The sequence below is a fragment of the Nymphaea colorata genome, chromosome 2, assembly GCF_008831285.2.
Source record: "Nymphaea colorata isolate Beijing-Zhang1983 chromosome 2, ASM883128v2, whole genome shotgun sequence".
Classification (NCBI taxonomy): domain Eukaryota; kingdom Viridiplantae; phylum Streptophyta; class Magnoliopsida; order Nymphaeales; family Nymphaeaceae; genus Nymphaea; species Nymphaea colorata.
Genome location: NC_045139.1, coordinates 1,018,002 through 1,033,463, shown reverse-complemented (window position 1 = coordinate 1,033,463; position 15,462 = coordinate 1,018,002). Strand labels below are relative to the sequence as shown.

Genomic DNA, 15,462 nt, shown 5'->3' with positions numbered 1-15,462 from the left:
TATTTTGGAGAAGATGAAGGAAACTCACTTGTAATACTCCAAAGATGGAGAACATGTACACTCAAATGAGTAGGGTTTAGGCCACTCAAAAGATTAGTTTGAAGTTAGCTTTGATCTTTCACATGATGATAATGAACGATGATATTGTCACTATAATTAAATATCTGGGAGTTAAATCTTAATAAGCCTTTTTTTTTTACAATATATGAGTTAGCAAAACATGTTTAAGTTTTTGCCAAGATTAAATTATCCAAACAGGTAAGATTTGTGCATGGATGGAATTTCTCTCGTTTGAGGGATGAAAAAAAGTGTTAAAACACTTGTTTAGCTTCAATTTTCCAGCTTTTAAACACGGTCGTAAGTTATTAGATGTACAGAATGCAATTAGAACCAATTTCTTATGTACTAAACTATGGTCAAGCCAGATCTTAGTCTTCGCAATTAAAACATGCCCCTAAATTAGTTGCCTTGTTCGGTTCTTTTATAGATGCCAAAGGCCATGCAAAGTTATGTTAATGGATCAGACTTGAATTGGTATAGCTATTATCATGTAGCAGGATATTACTTAATTTATTTGGACTTTGAATTTGGTCAAATATAAAAATATAAAATAGTGTCCATCTTCTTACATGTCAGATGGTTATCCCATTGGTAAGAAGTATCTACATCATATCATATTTGCATTCTACTACTAATATATATATATATATATGGAGAGAGAGAGAGCAAAAGATCCCAGGATATTACTTAATTTATTTGGACTTTGAATTTGGTCAAATATAAAAATATAAAATAGTGTCCATCTTCTTACATGTCAGATGGTTATCCCATTGGTAAGAATATCTACATCATATTTGCATTCTACTACTTTTATATATATGGAGAAAGAGAGAGCAAAAGATCCTCAGCTATTGAAAGAACACGGATCGCGACTCTCATTAAGTTTGTTGTCATGTCATGTCGTTTCTTTTGTGTGCGCCAAGCATCGTTTCTTTTCTATTTTTTAATAAAAAATGTGTCCGCCACACATCAGCATATCAGCTATTTTCTCGACGCTAAGCTCGGCGTAATCAAATATATATATATATATATATATATATATATATGCGTGCCTGCTTACGTTAGCTATCTACCAGGCATCTAGTCTATTGATTTGGACCTGAAAACATGCATTTTTAAGTTTCGTTTTCTTTTTTTTTTTTTTCCCTCTTTTTTAAAGAAAAAAAAAAGAGAGAAGCTTGGCCGTAAGAGAAGAAAGAAAAGAACGAGAGAGAGCGCGAGAGAGACAATTTTGGAGAGAAGAAGGCGAAAATGAAAAAAAAAAATAACGAGAGGGAGGGTTGAATTGGCATTACATTTTGCAGCAATCTAATTAAAAACCAGGTGAACTTCCAACCTCCGGTTATCCGGAAAATGGAAGGAAGGGTGGTTTGGCACGAGAGCAGCACACAGATTTCCCCTCTCACTGTCACCGCTTCTTCGTCAACGTTCAATAAAAAAGGGTAACTTTCATTGACAGGTCGATTTTTAACACAAATTCACATGAAGCACATGGTTTTCATTTATTTCTATCCCATGCCATGCACTATCCGGGTGAGCAAGAGGTATTAATCCCACCGCCCGAAAAAGGCCCGAAGGCCCCCCCATTCCCCCTGTCTCCGGGGTCCTGAGCTGCGTCGGTGTCGGCGATAGCAACGGTGCACCCTTCATCTTAGATGCCGCGCCCTACCGCCTTAAGACACAGGAACATAACGCCCACGGGAATCGAACTAGAGACCTGCCTTAGTACAGGCCCCTAGCTCAACCAGCTACGCTATGCCCCTTGAGGCGCCATGCACTATCAAAACAGGTTACATAGGAATGGGTAAAATGAATCTCTCTAGCAGTCGTTTGGCATTCATAACATGTTGTTTTTATAGGGTTTCATAATTTTAATTCAATTTTTAAACAGTTTTTTTAACTAAGAACAATTTATTACTGGTGCCAAACAAACCTCCTAAAGCTCAAGTCAACATGTATGAGCAGACTCTCACACCCATCCTTCTTGTAGATAACTAAAATTATGTCATATTGAAACTGTATTCTCTCTAATATTGCCTTTTTAAGCTGATAAAATAACTTTCACTTTTTTGAATAAAAAGTGGAAAAAGAAAAAGTGCCAATGTCTGAACTGACTTTGTTTAGCTGGTGGAACTTGATAGAAGACCAGTCCTAAGCAAGCAACCAATTACCAAACTGTTCTAAAAAGTGAGGCTTATACCAGAGAAAACATAAATATAAGGCTTGCATTTGACATTCTGTCTAAAAGGTGAACGCCAACGAAAAATTTTAATGGCTAGAGGACAAGTGTATGTATATTTATTTTGCGGCAGCGTGCAGCTAGATATAATTGTCACTTGGTGCCCAAGATACTTGCTCCAAATGGATACATATAAATTCCAACCATGTGGCCGTCATCTTCATCATGTACAGTTGAAGGTCAATCACCAGCAGCGGAGAAACTATCATGGTGGCAGCCATTTTCTTCTTCGTTGCTGTAGTAGCTCTCCTCTGCTGCCTCTCATGGCTGCTGCTCACGGCAGCACGGTCACTGTGGTGGGAGCCGAAGCAGTATACAGAGGCCTTCAAGAGGCAAGGGATCCATGGCTGCCCTTACAAGCTATTTCTTGGCAACTTGAGGGAATTTCTCGTCATGCAAGATCAAGCCAAGTCCAAGCCAATGGAGTTCTTCTCACATGATATCGTGAACCGTGTCATGCCTTTCTTTCATGAATGCGTTCATAAGTATGGTATGTCAGCAAAAAAATCGTGCTGTTCTTTATAACCAGAAAGAGTTTTTACAGTGTTGTTAAAATTAGGGAAGATACATGGAAGAGGCCGAAGCTTTCTTTTTTCAAGTCGAGTTCAAGTCGAGGGTTGCTTTGAGACCTGAGTGGAGAGCTGTTTTTCAAACTGTTGTTAAGCTTTTTGTTTTCTGTTTTTGCAGAGAGAAATTGTAATCTAGTTCAGAAACTTCATCGCTCACCCAGGTGCATAAAACTATGTGACTCCTCTCTTTTCAGAGAGACCTGCCTTGGCTTATGCGAGGATGGGAGTCCGGGGGGTTCGAGCCTCTGATCTCCTGCCAAGCAGCCTTGGCCGACCACATGCCCTTAACTACAGCTTTTTGTTATGCTAACAGCACAAATATGATGTCCTTGTTTGATATATTTTAACTAGTGGCAGAGTCGCACTGCCCACATGGGCCGGCAGGTTTTAAATGAAGAGTGGACCTGAGTTCTGGGTCCAGTCATTGGAGCTGCCACCGCCAGACCCAGGTTTGCTTGTTGTATTCCCTTCAGCCTGGAGAACATTTATTGAATATAGAAGTATGGTTTCGTAAGTCAAAGTGTCTAAACTATCAATTTTGAATTTCAAAGAACATCTGTTTTTTGTTCTCAAATGCAGTAGCGAAGTAAAGTGCAGGCTGCATCAAAAGTTACATGGTGATGAAGCTGGACTCGTGTCCAGCCACATGCACCAGACCTGGGTCGATGACTCAGGCGCCCCTCAGCAGAAAAATTTGGTCTCCTTCACTGCTTAAATATGAAGATCACATCTATATATGTTGTTAATTTTGGATAAAAAGAACTCACAATTGAGATATTCAAACTTCAAATGAAATGTCTTGCATGCCCTCGAGCATAATCAAGCATGCGCAAACAGCTATCGGTCCATCATCTCCTCGTACAAATCTTGTTCTCACAAATATTATTTGATTCATGGTTGCCAAGAAACTCACTTATCTTTTTCAAAATTTGATTTGATTTAACAAAAAAAACTGCAGGTAAAATATCTTTCCACTGGTTTGGGAAAACTCCTCAGGTCATCCTTATGGATCCAGAAATGGTCAAAGAAGTTCTTCTGAACAAATTTGGTCACTTTCACAAGCCGCCTCAACCAAATGCATTGAAAATCCTAGCGATGGGCCTGCTCGGCTTGGACGGCGAAGAATGGGTGCAAAGAAGAAGGCTTGTTCACTCCGCTTTCCATATGGAGAAGTTGAAGGTTTGTGCTCTTAAAAATCTAGACAGCCGAAAAGCTGCTTCCTGCACAATGCCATATTCCCTAAGATAGAAGGTGGTAGCCTCAAGCCTTTAACACTGCTAGGCAAAAACTAGGAAAAGTCTTCCTCCTGCCCAAGTGTAGTTCCTAGTGTGCAAAAATATATAGGAAAAAATTGGTGCAGAACTTGCTTATCATCCATGGCTGCCCACCATCTAAATTTGGTTGTTGGAAGAGAGCGGACAAAGTTGGTCATAAAACCTAAAAGACTTGCAACAGGTCATGACTGTACATACAATCGCACTGATTCAATAACAGTCATCATTCATTCCACAAACCTAAGCTGCAGCTGTATAAACCAACGAATTAAGATTAGGTTACTCATTGATTGTTTCACGCATTCAGCAATGGGAAGTACCTATTAGGTCTTGTCAATGTTGCTACTGTTTGATGATAGTACACTAACGAGTAAAGGTTCTTCTCTACAAGTTTCAAAATCTGGCTTTCCAATTTCTATCTCAAAAATACTGGTTCTGCAGGGTCCACTTTCTTCTCATTTTCTACCGTAATCAGGCTTCCACAGAGGTAACCGCTAGAGTAATTTAGTTGAATGGCATCTTTTATTGTACAATTTGGTTGTGTAAGAAAACATTAACAAAAATTAGAAAATGTAAACACGCTAATAGCCACACTTATCTAGTCAGTTATGCATCCTCTGTTTTTTAGCATTAACACCCAACAGTTGTCTGATGACCGACAAAGCAATTTACAACGAGCAGTTATATGGCCATTCTCCACAAAGATTCGATCACTGAACAGCTCGTCTTCACCAAGTACTAAACGCAACCATGGGGGTTTCTGAAAACAGAATGTTTCAACAAAGGCATGTAAATGATTCACCAAAACCATAGATGAGAAGATTGAAATGAATGATTTCTGGTTCTACCACCCTACTCATCAAAGTATATTCATTTTCTAGCACCCGCTTACAGTAAGAAAAAAGTTGCCCAACAATTTTTTCAGACTCCACAACCATATTTAATCATGTTATAAGTTCCCCAATTGGTTTATTCATACAGGGAATGCTGCCATCATTCTCTTTCAGCTGTCAAGAGTTAATCCAAAGATGGGAAAAATCAATTGGGCCTCAAGGATCTTGTAAGCTGAATGTATCTGAGGAGTTTCAGAAACTTACTGCAGATGTCATTTCTAGAACAGCCTTTGGAAGTAGCTATGAAGAAGGGAAGTACATGTTTCAGCTGCAGAATGAAGCAGATGACTTGCTCTTGCAAAGCTTTCGAACACTTTTCATCCCAGGATTCAGGTCAAAGCATATCTTTCTTCCTCGTAAATTTAAAAAAACAACAGAAACACAGAAACACAGAAACATCAAAGCAGAAAAGACATCCTAGATGCAGTATGCTTTAGCATCGCTTTTTTCACGTTCACAAATGGCATTCTCAACATTGCATAGTTGTGTAGTACTATGTTCACTTTTGCAGCATTATTACCAGAAAATACCCTAAATTAAGTGTATATGCCACTGTGACAGATTCTTACCTACAAAGAAGAATCTCAGAAGAAGGGAGTTGAACAAGAAGATTATTTCCACACTTAATAGCATAATTGACAAAAGAGAGAAAGAGATGATGTTGGGAATTGCTAAAAATGACGATCTGTTGGGCTTATTGTTAGAATCAAATAAAAACCATGACCAGCATGGTGGTAAGGGAATGACAAGAGATGAAGTCATAGAAGAATGCAGACTTTTTTACTTTGCAGGTCAGGAGACAACATCAGTACTGCTAACATGGACGATGATTCTACTTTCTATGCATCCTTCGTGGCAGGCTCGTGCAAGGGATGAGGTTCTTCAAGTATGCGGCAAAAGCACTCCTTCTTTCGATGGCTTAATCCACCTAAAGACTGTAAGTTCTCTCTCTCCTGTGAGGTTTGTGTAAACAAGCCATTAAAATTTAGGACAAGCTCCTACCTGATGAATTAAATCGATCATGACAGACTAGCATCAGATAACAAATCAGGTCTGCTGTCAGTTCAAGGTCTCGTTTTGTTTAATTCCAAATTTTTGCCACTTCTTACTGTAACACTGTCAAACTGCACCACAGGTGACTATGATTCTGTATGAAGCTCTAAGACTATACCCTCCAGCGGTGTTCATAGCCAGGTATACATACAAGTCAATCCAAGTAGGAAGTCTCACCCTTCCGCCAGGAGTGCGCTTGGTGTTACCAATACTCCAGATTCATCATGATCAGCAGGTTTGGGGTGATGATGCAGATGAATTCAAACCAGAGAGATTCTCATCAGGAGTTTCAAATGCATCAACGCATCAGCTGGCATTCTTTCCATTTGGTTCAGGTCCCCGTATCTGCCTTGGTCAGTCATTTGCACTAATCGAGGCGAGGATGGCACTAGCCATGATTCTGCAGCATTTCTCCTTCGAGCTCTCACCATCCTATATTCACGCTCCACATACTGTTGTAACTCTGCAACCCCAATATGGAGCTCCAATCATCTTCCACCGTGTTTGAGCAAGCTGCCAATCACCTGCATCAGCTTCGTTGATATAGTATACTAAAGATGGCTCGTGTGTATCTCTATGCATGCACGTTCTCTCTCTCTCTCTCTCTCACGCGCACACACTCACACACTCCTGCAAGCATGCTAGTTTGTAGTCTATGGGAGCAGAACTATTCCTATGTTTTCATTACAGAAACTGTCAAGTTTTGTAAGGTCATTTGCTTGTGAGTAATAACCAAAAACTCTGTTAGGATGTAAAATCTTCCGGGAATGTATGCATGACTTCAGTACCATGATCAGAATCAACAAGCCTGTCAGTTTTTAAAGTGAAGAAATGCAAGATGGAAGACATAACTAAAACTCAGAAAGCAGTTTATATTGAAGATCAAGTTACAAACCATTATAGAGGTCTCCTATAAGATCTCCGATAAGTAAATTCAGAAAAATGTCCAAAATCAAGCAAATTCAGTTGCAAATCCAGGGAAACAGAATCAGATAGCAGTTGGTTGCTCAATCACTCAGTACTAACCAAGATGCTCGGTACATCTACAAAATGTAGTCGCACCAGGAGAACCATCTGGTCAATGCAACCTGTCAGCAGTACCTGCCTCATTTCATCATTTTAATAACTATGGGTTACTATTGCAACTTCTTGAATGAAAATTCAGAAAAGAACCATAAAATTCGAAAAAGAAAAATAGGAGAAAAGTTGGCATCAGTTGTCAGCAGAACATTCTTAGCGGGCTGACGGGAAAAACAATCTTCGCTAAAAGAAATAAAATTAAAGAAGACCGTCAAAACTGTTAAGACAGATAAAAGAAAAAGGTTGCAGCAACTCACCTTAATTAATGAATATTTCCTATCTAGTTCTCGTCGTGAACCCAAAAAATAGTTTCCCAGCACGCATCCAAACATGAAACGTAAAATACATATTTTGGGAGAAGATGAAGAAAGCTAAGAAGACTAATACTCAAAAAGTAGAGATCATGCGGAATCAAATGAGTACGGTTTAGGTCATGCCCCGTCACAGGGCCAAGAATCGCTAACCAGCTGCAGTAGGCAACACCACTAATGCTACAGGATTTTCCCCCAACCCCATCATTGACGTTATCCAGATCTTCGTCATTGGAGCAGAAGCACGAATTTTTGGCTACCAATTAGGAACTCCAAGCGTTGGGAGTGACCACAGAACACGTTCAGCAAAAAAAATGCAGATATTATCAATTCTTAGTGAGCAGAGAAAACAAACTGAAAGGAAAAGAAGTACAAAACTAGATGAACAAATTGCCATGGAAACTTAGTTTCAGAAAAGAAGAAAAATGTGTGATTTCAGAGAGAAGGGACTTGCATTAACCGAGGTTTTAACTCATAGCTCCAACTACACGCACGTGAACCGACTTGGGGAGCATCTTGCCCAATCTGCTGTACCCAGAATCTGATTTCAGTATCCAGGAAACCGTGCACATCCACAGCAATCACTAGTGGTTGGACTGGTAAACCCACCAAGAGAGCAACAGGGAATATGCACAGCACACAAATGAGAGAGAGAGAGAGAGAGAGAGAGAGAGAGAGAGAGACGCCGGAGAAACGCAGTCTCTGGGCGGCTAGCAGCGAGGGTTCCACCTGAAAGAGAGAAAGAGAGAGAGAGAAAGAGAGGCTCTAGGTTTGAGATTTAGAGGGAAACAACCATCTGCTCCAGTTTTCTCTTTTGAAGTTTTTTGCGCAAATGTGCGCGTCTTATAAACTATATAGAAAATAGTCTCCTTTTTAACGTAATTACGAACTAGCGGCTATCTTCTAATGTTAATGCGTATAAAACTATGTGAACAAACATCAAAGTAGAAAAGAGATGGGCAAGTTATTCGATGGATTTGTCTTGTCGATTCTTATACTTCTAGACATGAAGCTCATTATTTGAAAAAGAAAGAGAAAAATGACTCAAAAATGTTGATAAAACTCATTAAATTTTGACATGAAGGTCGTTAATATTCTAAACCATCTTGCTTATGTTGATTTGTTTTTTCGGGTCCTAATTTCCAAGTAGATAATCTTCATTTTTGTTGCATCATAATCGCTCTCCCAAGATAAAATCATTCTTCATTCACCATGCTGCCCATGTAAGAACAGTTTCATATATCTAAAATTCCGGTTTAAGAAGCCTTCTTCCGTTGATTTTCTTTTAGAGAGTGTTTGAATTGTCATCCTCAAGTGCGTGAAAACACCTTGTTCTATGTGTTCCACAGTTTCCCGAACATATTTCGAGAATGCAGAACATGAAACATAAGTTATAGGGTCTTGGGAACACATGTTTTGATCCATCGGAACAAGTTGAATGTAAGTTCTGCAGTTCTTTCACCCCCTTGCATTCAGACAACCCTTTTAATGAATGTTCTTGATTATGGCGGAGTCAGAAAAATTTTTTGAATGGACACTGATTCACAAGTTTTTATACTTGAAGAGGCACTTACATGTATAACAAAATAAATATTAAATGATTTTAATGTAAAAACGAAATAAAATTAATAACAAAATAAATATTAAATGATTTTAATGTAAAAACGAAATAAAATTGAGAAGCTGGTGTGGGCAACTGCCCACACAAGCCTATATGTAGCTCCGCCTACGGTTTGATCCCTCCTTTTTGGGCCATAGTTCTGTTGGGTTGTGGCCATGAGCCAAACCCATGATCTCATAGTGGACGAGAGGGCCCGGTCACCCATTAAGAGATGGGTTACAAACTTTAAATAAATCAGTTGTGACTCTAGTGTACTGTTACAATGAGAACCATAAAATAGTTATCCACAGGCCTGTGACTGCTAGCTACGCATATGGTGAGGCGAGTGTAGGCAACGTGTGGTCAATTGACCACACACTGAACAAAAAAAAACTTAGTTTTATATTCACACTTGAGGATAATTTTTTATTTACATGTTCATGTTCCTCAAAATTTTAAAATTTGTTACTAGTGCCGCTTAGCCAAAAATTTTTGAAGACAAAAATAAAAACCCGACACTCTCGATATGCAGTGGATTCTATTGCCATCATTCGACCATGGCCCCTTGAAGTAGGGGTGAACAACGACTCGTTTGGCGACCTGCATGAAGCACTTGGACTCTTCATCCACGACTAGAATTCAATTAGCCAGCTGACCGTGATCAACATGGCAATTACATGATGTTTGGATATCCGAGTTTTAAAATCTTTGGGGAAGTAAAAGGAATATTTTATCATACTGCCTAGAACAGAGTTGAAACTTCTAAATAACTTTTTATCCTTATAAGGTATAGTGCCTACTTTCGGTGCTTTGAGATACCTATCTTCATCATTATGCTTCAACTTGCACGTCAATAAACGTCTGTTTGCAGCACATAGAATTGAAGTTCTAGAAATTCAAATGAAAGTCTTATCAGCTTTCTTTGTGTATGTTGCCCAATCCCCTTAAAAGCTAAGTTTCATTATTTTATCCAAATGAAATATTTCTTTTTAAAACATTTATGGGATGTCAACATATCATATTCAAATTGAACATTCTGCCCAACTTGCTTGAAAATAACTGGATATAAAAAAAATTGACATCCAATTAAAAAAATCAAATAGACTTCACATTTAAAAAGTGACATTCAAATTCTAATTTAGATCCAATCATATTCGAATGTGAGTTCTCTTTTGAAACAAAAAAGATATTATATACGCGATATTCATATAGTTTGAATTTTCTTAACGTATTGACAATGTGATTTGGATTCGGTTGTGTGCTTGGTTGTGTGCTTAAAGTAAACCCGTACAAAAGTATTGTGGATAAATACATACCGGCCACTATATCGTAGTTATATATTGTTTTAAATATGAATTTGGATTCAAACTTTATTATTCACAACGTCTGTTTTTAAAATCAAAGTGCTCCTCCCACAATTTAGAGAAAAGGCGATTGTTTACTTTGATGGACACGTGTAATATGCAATTAATTTAATATGGATACGAATTAAAGAAGATCCAAATCCGATAATAGGCCTCACGCCAGTTGAGCGCAGAGTGATCAGGTTTCGGTTCGGGTACGCAACCAGATATGCCCGACCCGAAGGGTTCGCACGTCTGACGCCCTCTGCAAAAGTCTGACTGAGTGAGATCGGACGGTCGACATTGTGCCCGCTTTTGGCGGGAGACGAGAAGGGAAAAGGTCTGGTGATGATCGGACGGCCACGATTCGCCAGTTGGAGACACGTCCATCGAGGGCATAAACTTATGCCCGCAGACTAACCACGGTTAAGCCGATCTCGGGTTCGAACCCTCGTCTCGGGTTAAAGGCGTCGTTCGCTGCGATCCCCTATATAAGGATCCACCTCGCCCGCCTTGCTCATTCTTTGCTTCGCTTTTCTCTCGTCCAGCATTTCGTCCTTTTAGGGTTTTTTTCCCCATTTCGATTCGCGGGTTTGTCCTCGGGAACATCTCGCTTTTCCCCGGCAACGTCGTTCGGCCGATTTATACAAAGGTTTGGTTGACCGTCTGTTGCGTTTAGGAGTTTATACGCTGATTTGACGTGGATCTGATCGCTTTTGATTGATTTATTGCATTTCTTTTGGTTCATTACAATTCTTTCTCTTGTGAAAGATCGAATTTTTGGATGATTTTTTGGTGTTGATAGCGGTTACGGTGAACCAACGGATGATTTGCTTCAACTTTCTAATTGAGTGTGATGGATTTTGGATTCCTTCTGATCTCAATTGAGAATTGGGCCTTCAGAAGGGTTTTTTATGGTTGTTCTTCTCTGAATCTTTGGGTTACTTGTTATCGCCCTTTCTCCCAAGGACTTTCACCGTTTCTCGATTCCATATAATCTTATGGTGGTTTCACTGCTGATAACAAAAAGCGGATAGAGAAGGACAAAACCTAGCTTTGTGTTGTACGTTTTTACTGTTATATATGTTATTTCGTTTTCGCTAGAGTATCTTTTCTTTTCTTCCATTGATTGAACACTTAAAAGGACAGCCTGGTGCAGTCTTGTTGTATACTATTTTTTATGATTATTTTTCTCGTTAAAGTGTAGTTTCTGAACCTAAATTTTATTTTATAGTCCATATAGAATGATTAAAACCTCCGATGTTTTTTGCTGCCTTGGAATATTTTGTCACTGAATTTGATCTCATCATAGTATTTAAGTTCTCTTTGTCTGATCTTGTGTATGTATACCTGCAATCAAAAAAGTTTGTTTCTTTCTCATTTGTTCCTCCCCACTTTTCTAGGAAAACTAGCTCTCTAAGTTCCTCCGTTTCTGTACGTTTTCCACTTTTAACTTTTTTCTGTAAAAGGTTTTGGTGGTGCATGAACGTACTAATCGTTGACTATATTGTCTCTTATTTTCGTATAATAATGCCTCGTGTTACCCTTCTTCTAATATACCTGTTCTTTTCCTCTATTGTGCGCCAAAGCATCGTTTCCTTCCAGATTCATGTACGAAAGCTGGCATGACCTTCTATAACTACTTGTGGAATTTAATCCTTGGGGTTTAGAGTTCATACTGATTTCGTTAAAAACCTAGTTTTAATTGTTAACTACGAGGAATTGGATTCATTCGTTTTCATTCTTTTGATATGATTGTGAAAGTTTCTTTTTCTATAGCCAAGGGTATTATCACGTTCTTTACATGTCTCAGATGGTTCTTCATATCTGATACTTTTCATCTGTATTATATACATTCTTCTCTTCAGGTTATTCATCTTTATTTATTTGCCTGTCGTGTATATAATTTCTCTTTAAGAATATCAGGAAATGATATTTTTTAGGGTTTAATGTCCCTGGAAACATGCAAGGTAATTTTTGATTTATTTATTTGGTTTCTCATTTCCTGAACAGAATGGTGCTTTAGAAGAAGTACGAGGAGCTAAAATTCAGCACTATGCCTTGGTTGTCTTGCTTTACGAGTTTCAGTCGCCGCTCGGTTCGGTTGTTTGTGATCTTTCGTGTTATACTATAGAAGTCTAAATTTCCTGGTAAAATCTTATGATTTTTTTACTCTGAATTTCTGTCGCACCTTATTTTGATTTCCAATTTATTGCTTTCTGTTTTATCATTACTTTGGGATCAGTTCACTAGAACATAAGTTGGAAAGCATTAAATAAACTTGCTTTTATTATCTTCATCCTTTGCAGATGGCTTTTTTAAGGGGGTAGGTTGTGTGACGGCTTCATTAATGTCAATTAAGTTATCAACTTCCTATTTTTGTTGTTCACGAGGACTTAATCATAAATTCCATGAAATTGTTATTAGCTTCTGAAGTGTTTGTTTCCAAATTGCATTGCTGTTGTGTGTGTGTTGACATATTGTTAGGAATTATGCTTACATCGCATGTTGTTAGATATAGTGCTTACATCGCATGTTGTTAGATATAGTGCTTACATCGCACGAAGCTGCTTACTGGTTTGCTTTTGTTTCCTCATATCCCCTTTTTCCTGTTTTGTCATATAAATTTTCGTCGTTTTTATTGATGTTGTCTCTCATCATTATTGTCTCTTTGAACTGGGCTCTGGTACTGTATTATTTGTGAGGACACTGTGTAATCTATGTTGCCTTTCAATGTTTTCCTTTTTTTTGCTGCATTACAGGAATTCAATGTGAGGAAATCTGGAAGCTGGTTGATTTCATGATCTTTTTTGATGTTGAAAGTTATGTTGCATTACTGATCATTGTTATATCCAGGTTATTTTATCTCCACAAGTCGAAGTGCCCAAGCCTCTACCTGGTTATTGATATTGGACCTGAGGAAGTGATGATGTACATCATAGTCAATTTAAACAGATTCCAAACAGAGAAGGAAGTCAAGAATCTTATAATGATTGTCATTGTAAATGCATGTTTCCAATCCCTTCAGATTTGTCAGGTAATGTTCCTTTACAGTATGATGTTTGATTGGTTATGGCAATGTTGGTTGGAGTGTACCCTGGACCAGCAATGGCAGACTCTGAGTTTTTCCACAAACCTTGGGTTTGTGCTAGATTTTCAATGTCTTCTATGTTTTGTTCATTTGAAGACTCGAACTAACAAAGTGAATTTCTTATGTTCAGCAGTCCATCCACTTGTAGTTTGTTCTCTCTTAAGTATTTTCTCTCCTTTTTTCACAGGCTGAATATTTCCGTCATTTGCTTAAGCCGGTTACGTAGAGCAAAGCATTATACGGTAGATCTGTTTTTATTGACTTTCTGGTGGTGCAAAATTATGAAAATGGAAGCATTAGAATGGTTATGAACAATAGGTGAACATCCTCTTGCTCAGCAGTACGACCATCAGTTTTTCTGTTCTTATTTGGCGACAGCTTTACCTCCTTGTGTTTAGTTTTGGATGGACTGGAACACAAATTCCACACATCCTCAATATGGATCTGGGTGGGGCTTTAATGAATTTCCTGGAGTACTGGATGGTGGGTATGATATGTACTCCAACAGAGACTCTTCCTCTGCACAACGCCTCCCAAGGTTATCACCTGAGCTATATGAGGGCAATCAAGACATGGCTGTGGGTCACGGGTTAGAACCTGCAGCTTGCAATGTGGCTGCTGGTGAAGACATAATTTGTGGGCAACAAATGAATCCGGTTCACGCGGTTGAATTTCAGGCTTGCAGCAACTGCCCTAAGAATTTCATTATTTTTGATCAAACTGATTATAGGAGCAGAATGATGTTCCATCCTTCACTCTCAGATAGAATCGCAACTTTAGGCCTCCACAACACTTGCTTCCACGAGAACGATGGTGAAAGCAAAGAAAGTTCTTTCAAAGAAGACACAAGAGATATTGACGCATTGCTGAGCTCCGATGAAGATGTTGATGAAGAAGAAGAGGTCAGTACAGGTCGAAGCCCGTGGGAGCACCAAAGCAGCACTTCGGCAGATACATTGTCCACTGCAACTTCAAGAGACATTGCAGGTACTGCTGCACGTGAGCAGAATCCAATCTCTGCAAGTGCTGATGCAGACCACACGCAGGAGAGAGTGCAGAAAATGATAGAAGCACTGAGGGAAATCCTACCCTGCGGCGAGAGAATGGATACTGCGGATGTCCTGGACGAGGCTCTGAGGTATCTGAAATTGTTGAAAATGGAAGTGAAAGAACTCGGGCTGATGTGATGCGGCGCGTGCCGCTTTGCTTGGACCCACCCTGCTGTATGCACTAGGTCCCTGCACCTATAAGGATACAGAAGAGCGACATTTGAATCTTACAGTTAGTCTTAGTGTTTCAGAGTTTCGTTTGTCATGGAGTTTAGCGTTTCAGCAAGAGATTCTCATGTGGGCGTGAAAATATTTTCAGTGATTCAACAGGAAAAGAGTGGCGTCTAAATTCCAAAAGTCTTAACCGCGTTTGCTGAATCCAGCGGCGAAGCTCCCAGTGGACCACCAATAGGAGATAAGAAATAATATTGGGGAAATATCTCAGGCCTTGAAAGATGAGACCCTTCCCTCCCCAGGTCCGTCTCGTGCTATTTATTTAGGAGGATTATCAGGCAACGTGCTGTGTCGCCGTTGTTCTTTATGTCTTTAATCGGTTTATTTATGCATAAACTTCTCTCAATGAGCTTACTTTCCAGTGTATGAGTCTTCCTTTTGTAGTCTCATTATGTCTACTTTTTATGGCAATTTGCTAGTGAAAGTGTGGCTGTCGCCATCGGGGGCATCAAGTGTGGATGGTTACCGGAATAATTGCTTTTGTAATGCTAGGGAACGATGGTTGGTGTAACCACTGACAGGGTTTTTAATGGGTTATGGTGATTAATCGGGGAATATTCGGTGACCCATCTCGTAAAAAGTCAGCAGCCTGCAATTTATGAAGGTGGGAGGTCGTTTTAGCGGCACTCCAAAATCAACTTTGTACAGGACCGGTGATAAAGACAA

General features: G+C 39.2%; 2 protein-coding genes and 1 long non-coding RNA gene across 4 annotated transcripts; 2 read left to right on the top strand and 1 right to left on the bottom strand.

Annotated features, from left to right (window-relative positions):
- Positions 1-2,422: 2,422 nt before the first annotated feature.
- Positions 2,423-7,118, top strand: LOC116247903 (cytochrome P450 72A397-like). 2 transcript variants are annotated; one of them, XM_031620349.2, is made up of 6 exons: positions 2,651-2,789; positions 2,987-3,317; positions 3,827-4,047; positions 5,124-5,368; positions 5,597-5,972; positions 6,171-7,118. In XM_031620349.2, the coding sequence occupies exons 2-6, from the start codon at positions 3,260-3,262 to the stop codon at positions 6,594-6,596; spliced, it is 1,326 nt and encodes a 441-aa protein (XP_031476209.1). In that variant the 5' UTR covers positions 2,651-2,789; positions 2,987-3,259; the 3' UTR covers positions 6,597-7,118. The 2 variants fall into 2 exon arrangements, with proteins under 2 accessions (XP_031476207.1, XP_031476209.1); XM_031620347.2 differs by lacking the exon at positions 2,987-3,317 and having other exon boundaries at positions 2,423-2,789.
- Positions 4,965-5,380, bottom strand: LOC126409822 (uncharacterized). The gene is made up of 2 exons (XR_007572612.1): positions 5,240-5,380; positions 4,965-5,149 (listed from the first exon to the last, which is right to left on the bottom strand). It is a non-coding gene; the product is annotated as an uncharacterized LOC126409822 (long non-coding RNA).
- Positions 7,119-10,946: 3,828 nt separating the features above from the next.
- Positions 10,947-15,157, top strand: LOC116248036 (transcription factor bHLH144). The gene is made up of 4 exons (XM_031620604.2): positions 10,947-11,074; positions 12,436-12,572; positions 13,279-13,459; positions 13,701-15,157. The coding sequence occupies exon 4, from the start codon at positions 13,918-13,920 to the stop codon at positions 14,698-14,700; it is 783 nt and encodes a 260-aa protein (XP_031476464.1). The 5' UTR covers positions 10,947-11,074; positions 12,436-12,572; positions 13,279-13,459; positions 13,701-13,917; the 3' UTR covers positions 14,701-15,157.
- Positions 15,158-15,462: the final 305 nt, after the last annotated feature.

Excerpts from the sequence above, each read along its gene's own strand:
- LOC116247903 (XM_031620347.2), top strand. The coding sequence starts at position 2,507 with ATGGTGGCAGCCATTTTCTTCTTCGTTGCTGTAGTAGCTCTCCTCTGC. Across the intron at positions 2,790-3,826 it reads TGAATGCGTTCATAAGTATG|GTAAAATATCTTTCCACTGG; the intron begins GTATGTCAGCAA and ends AAAAAACTGCAG. Across the intron at positions 5,973-6,170 it reads GCTTAATCCACCTAAAGACT|GTGACTATGATTCTGTATGA; the intron begins GTAAGTTCTCTC and ends ACTGCACCACAG.
- LOC116248036 (XM_031620604.2), top strand. The coding sequence starts at position 13,918 with ATGGACTGGAACACAAATTCCACACATCCTCAATATGGATCTGGGTGG.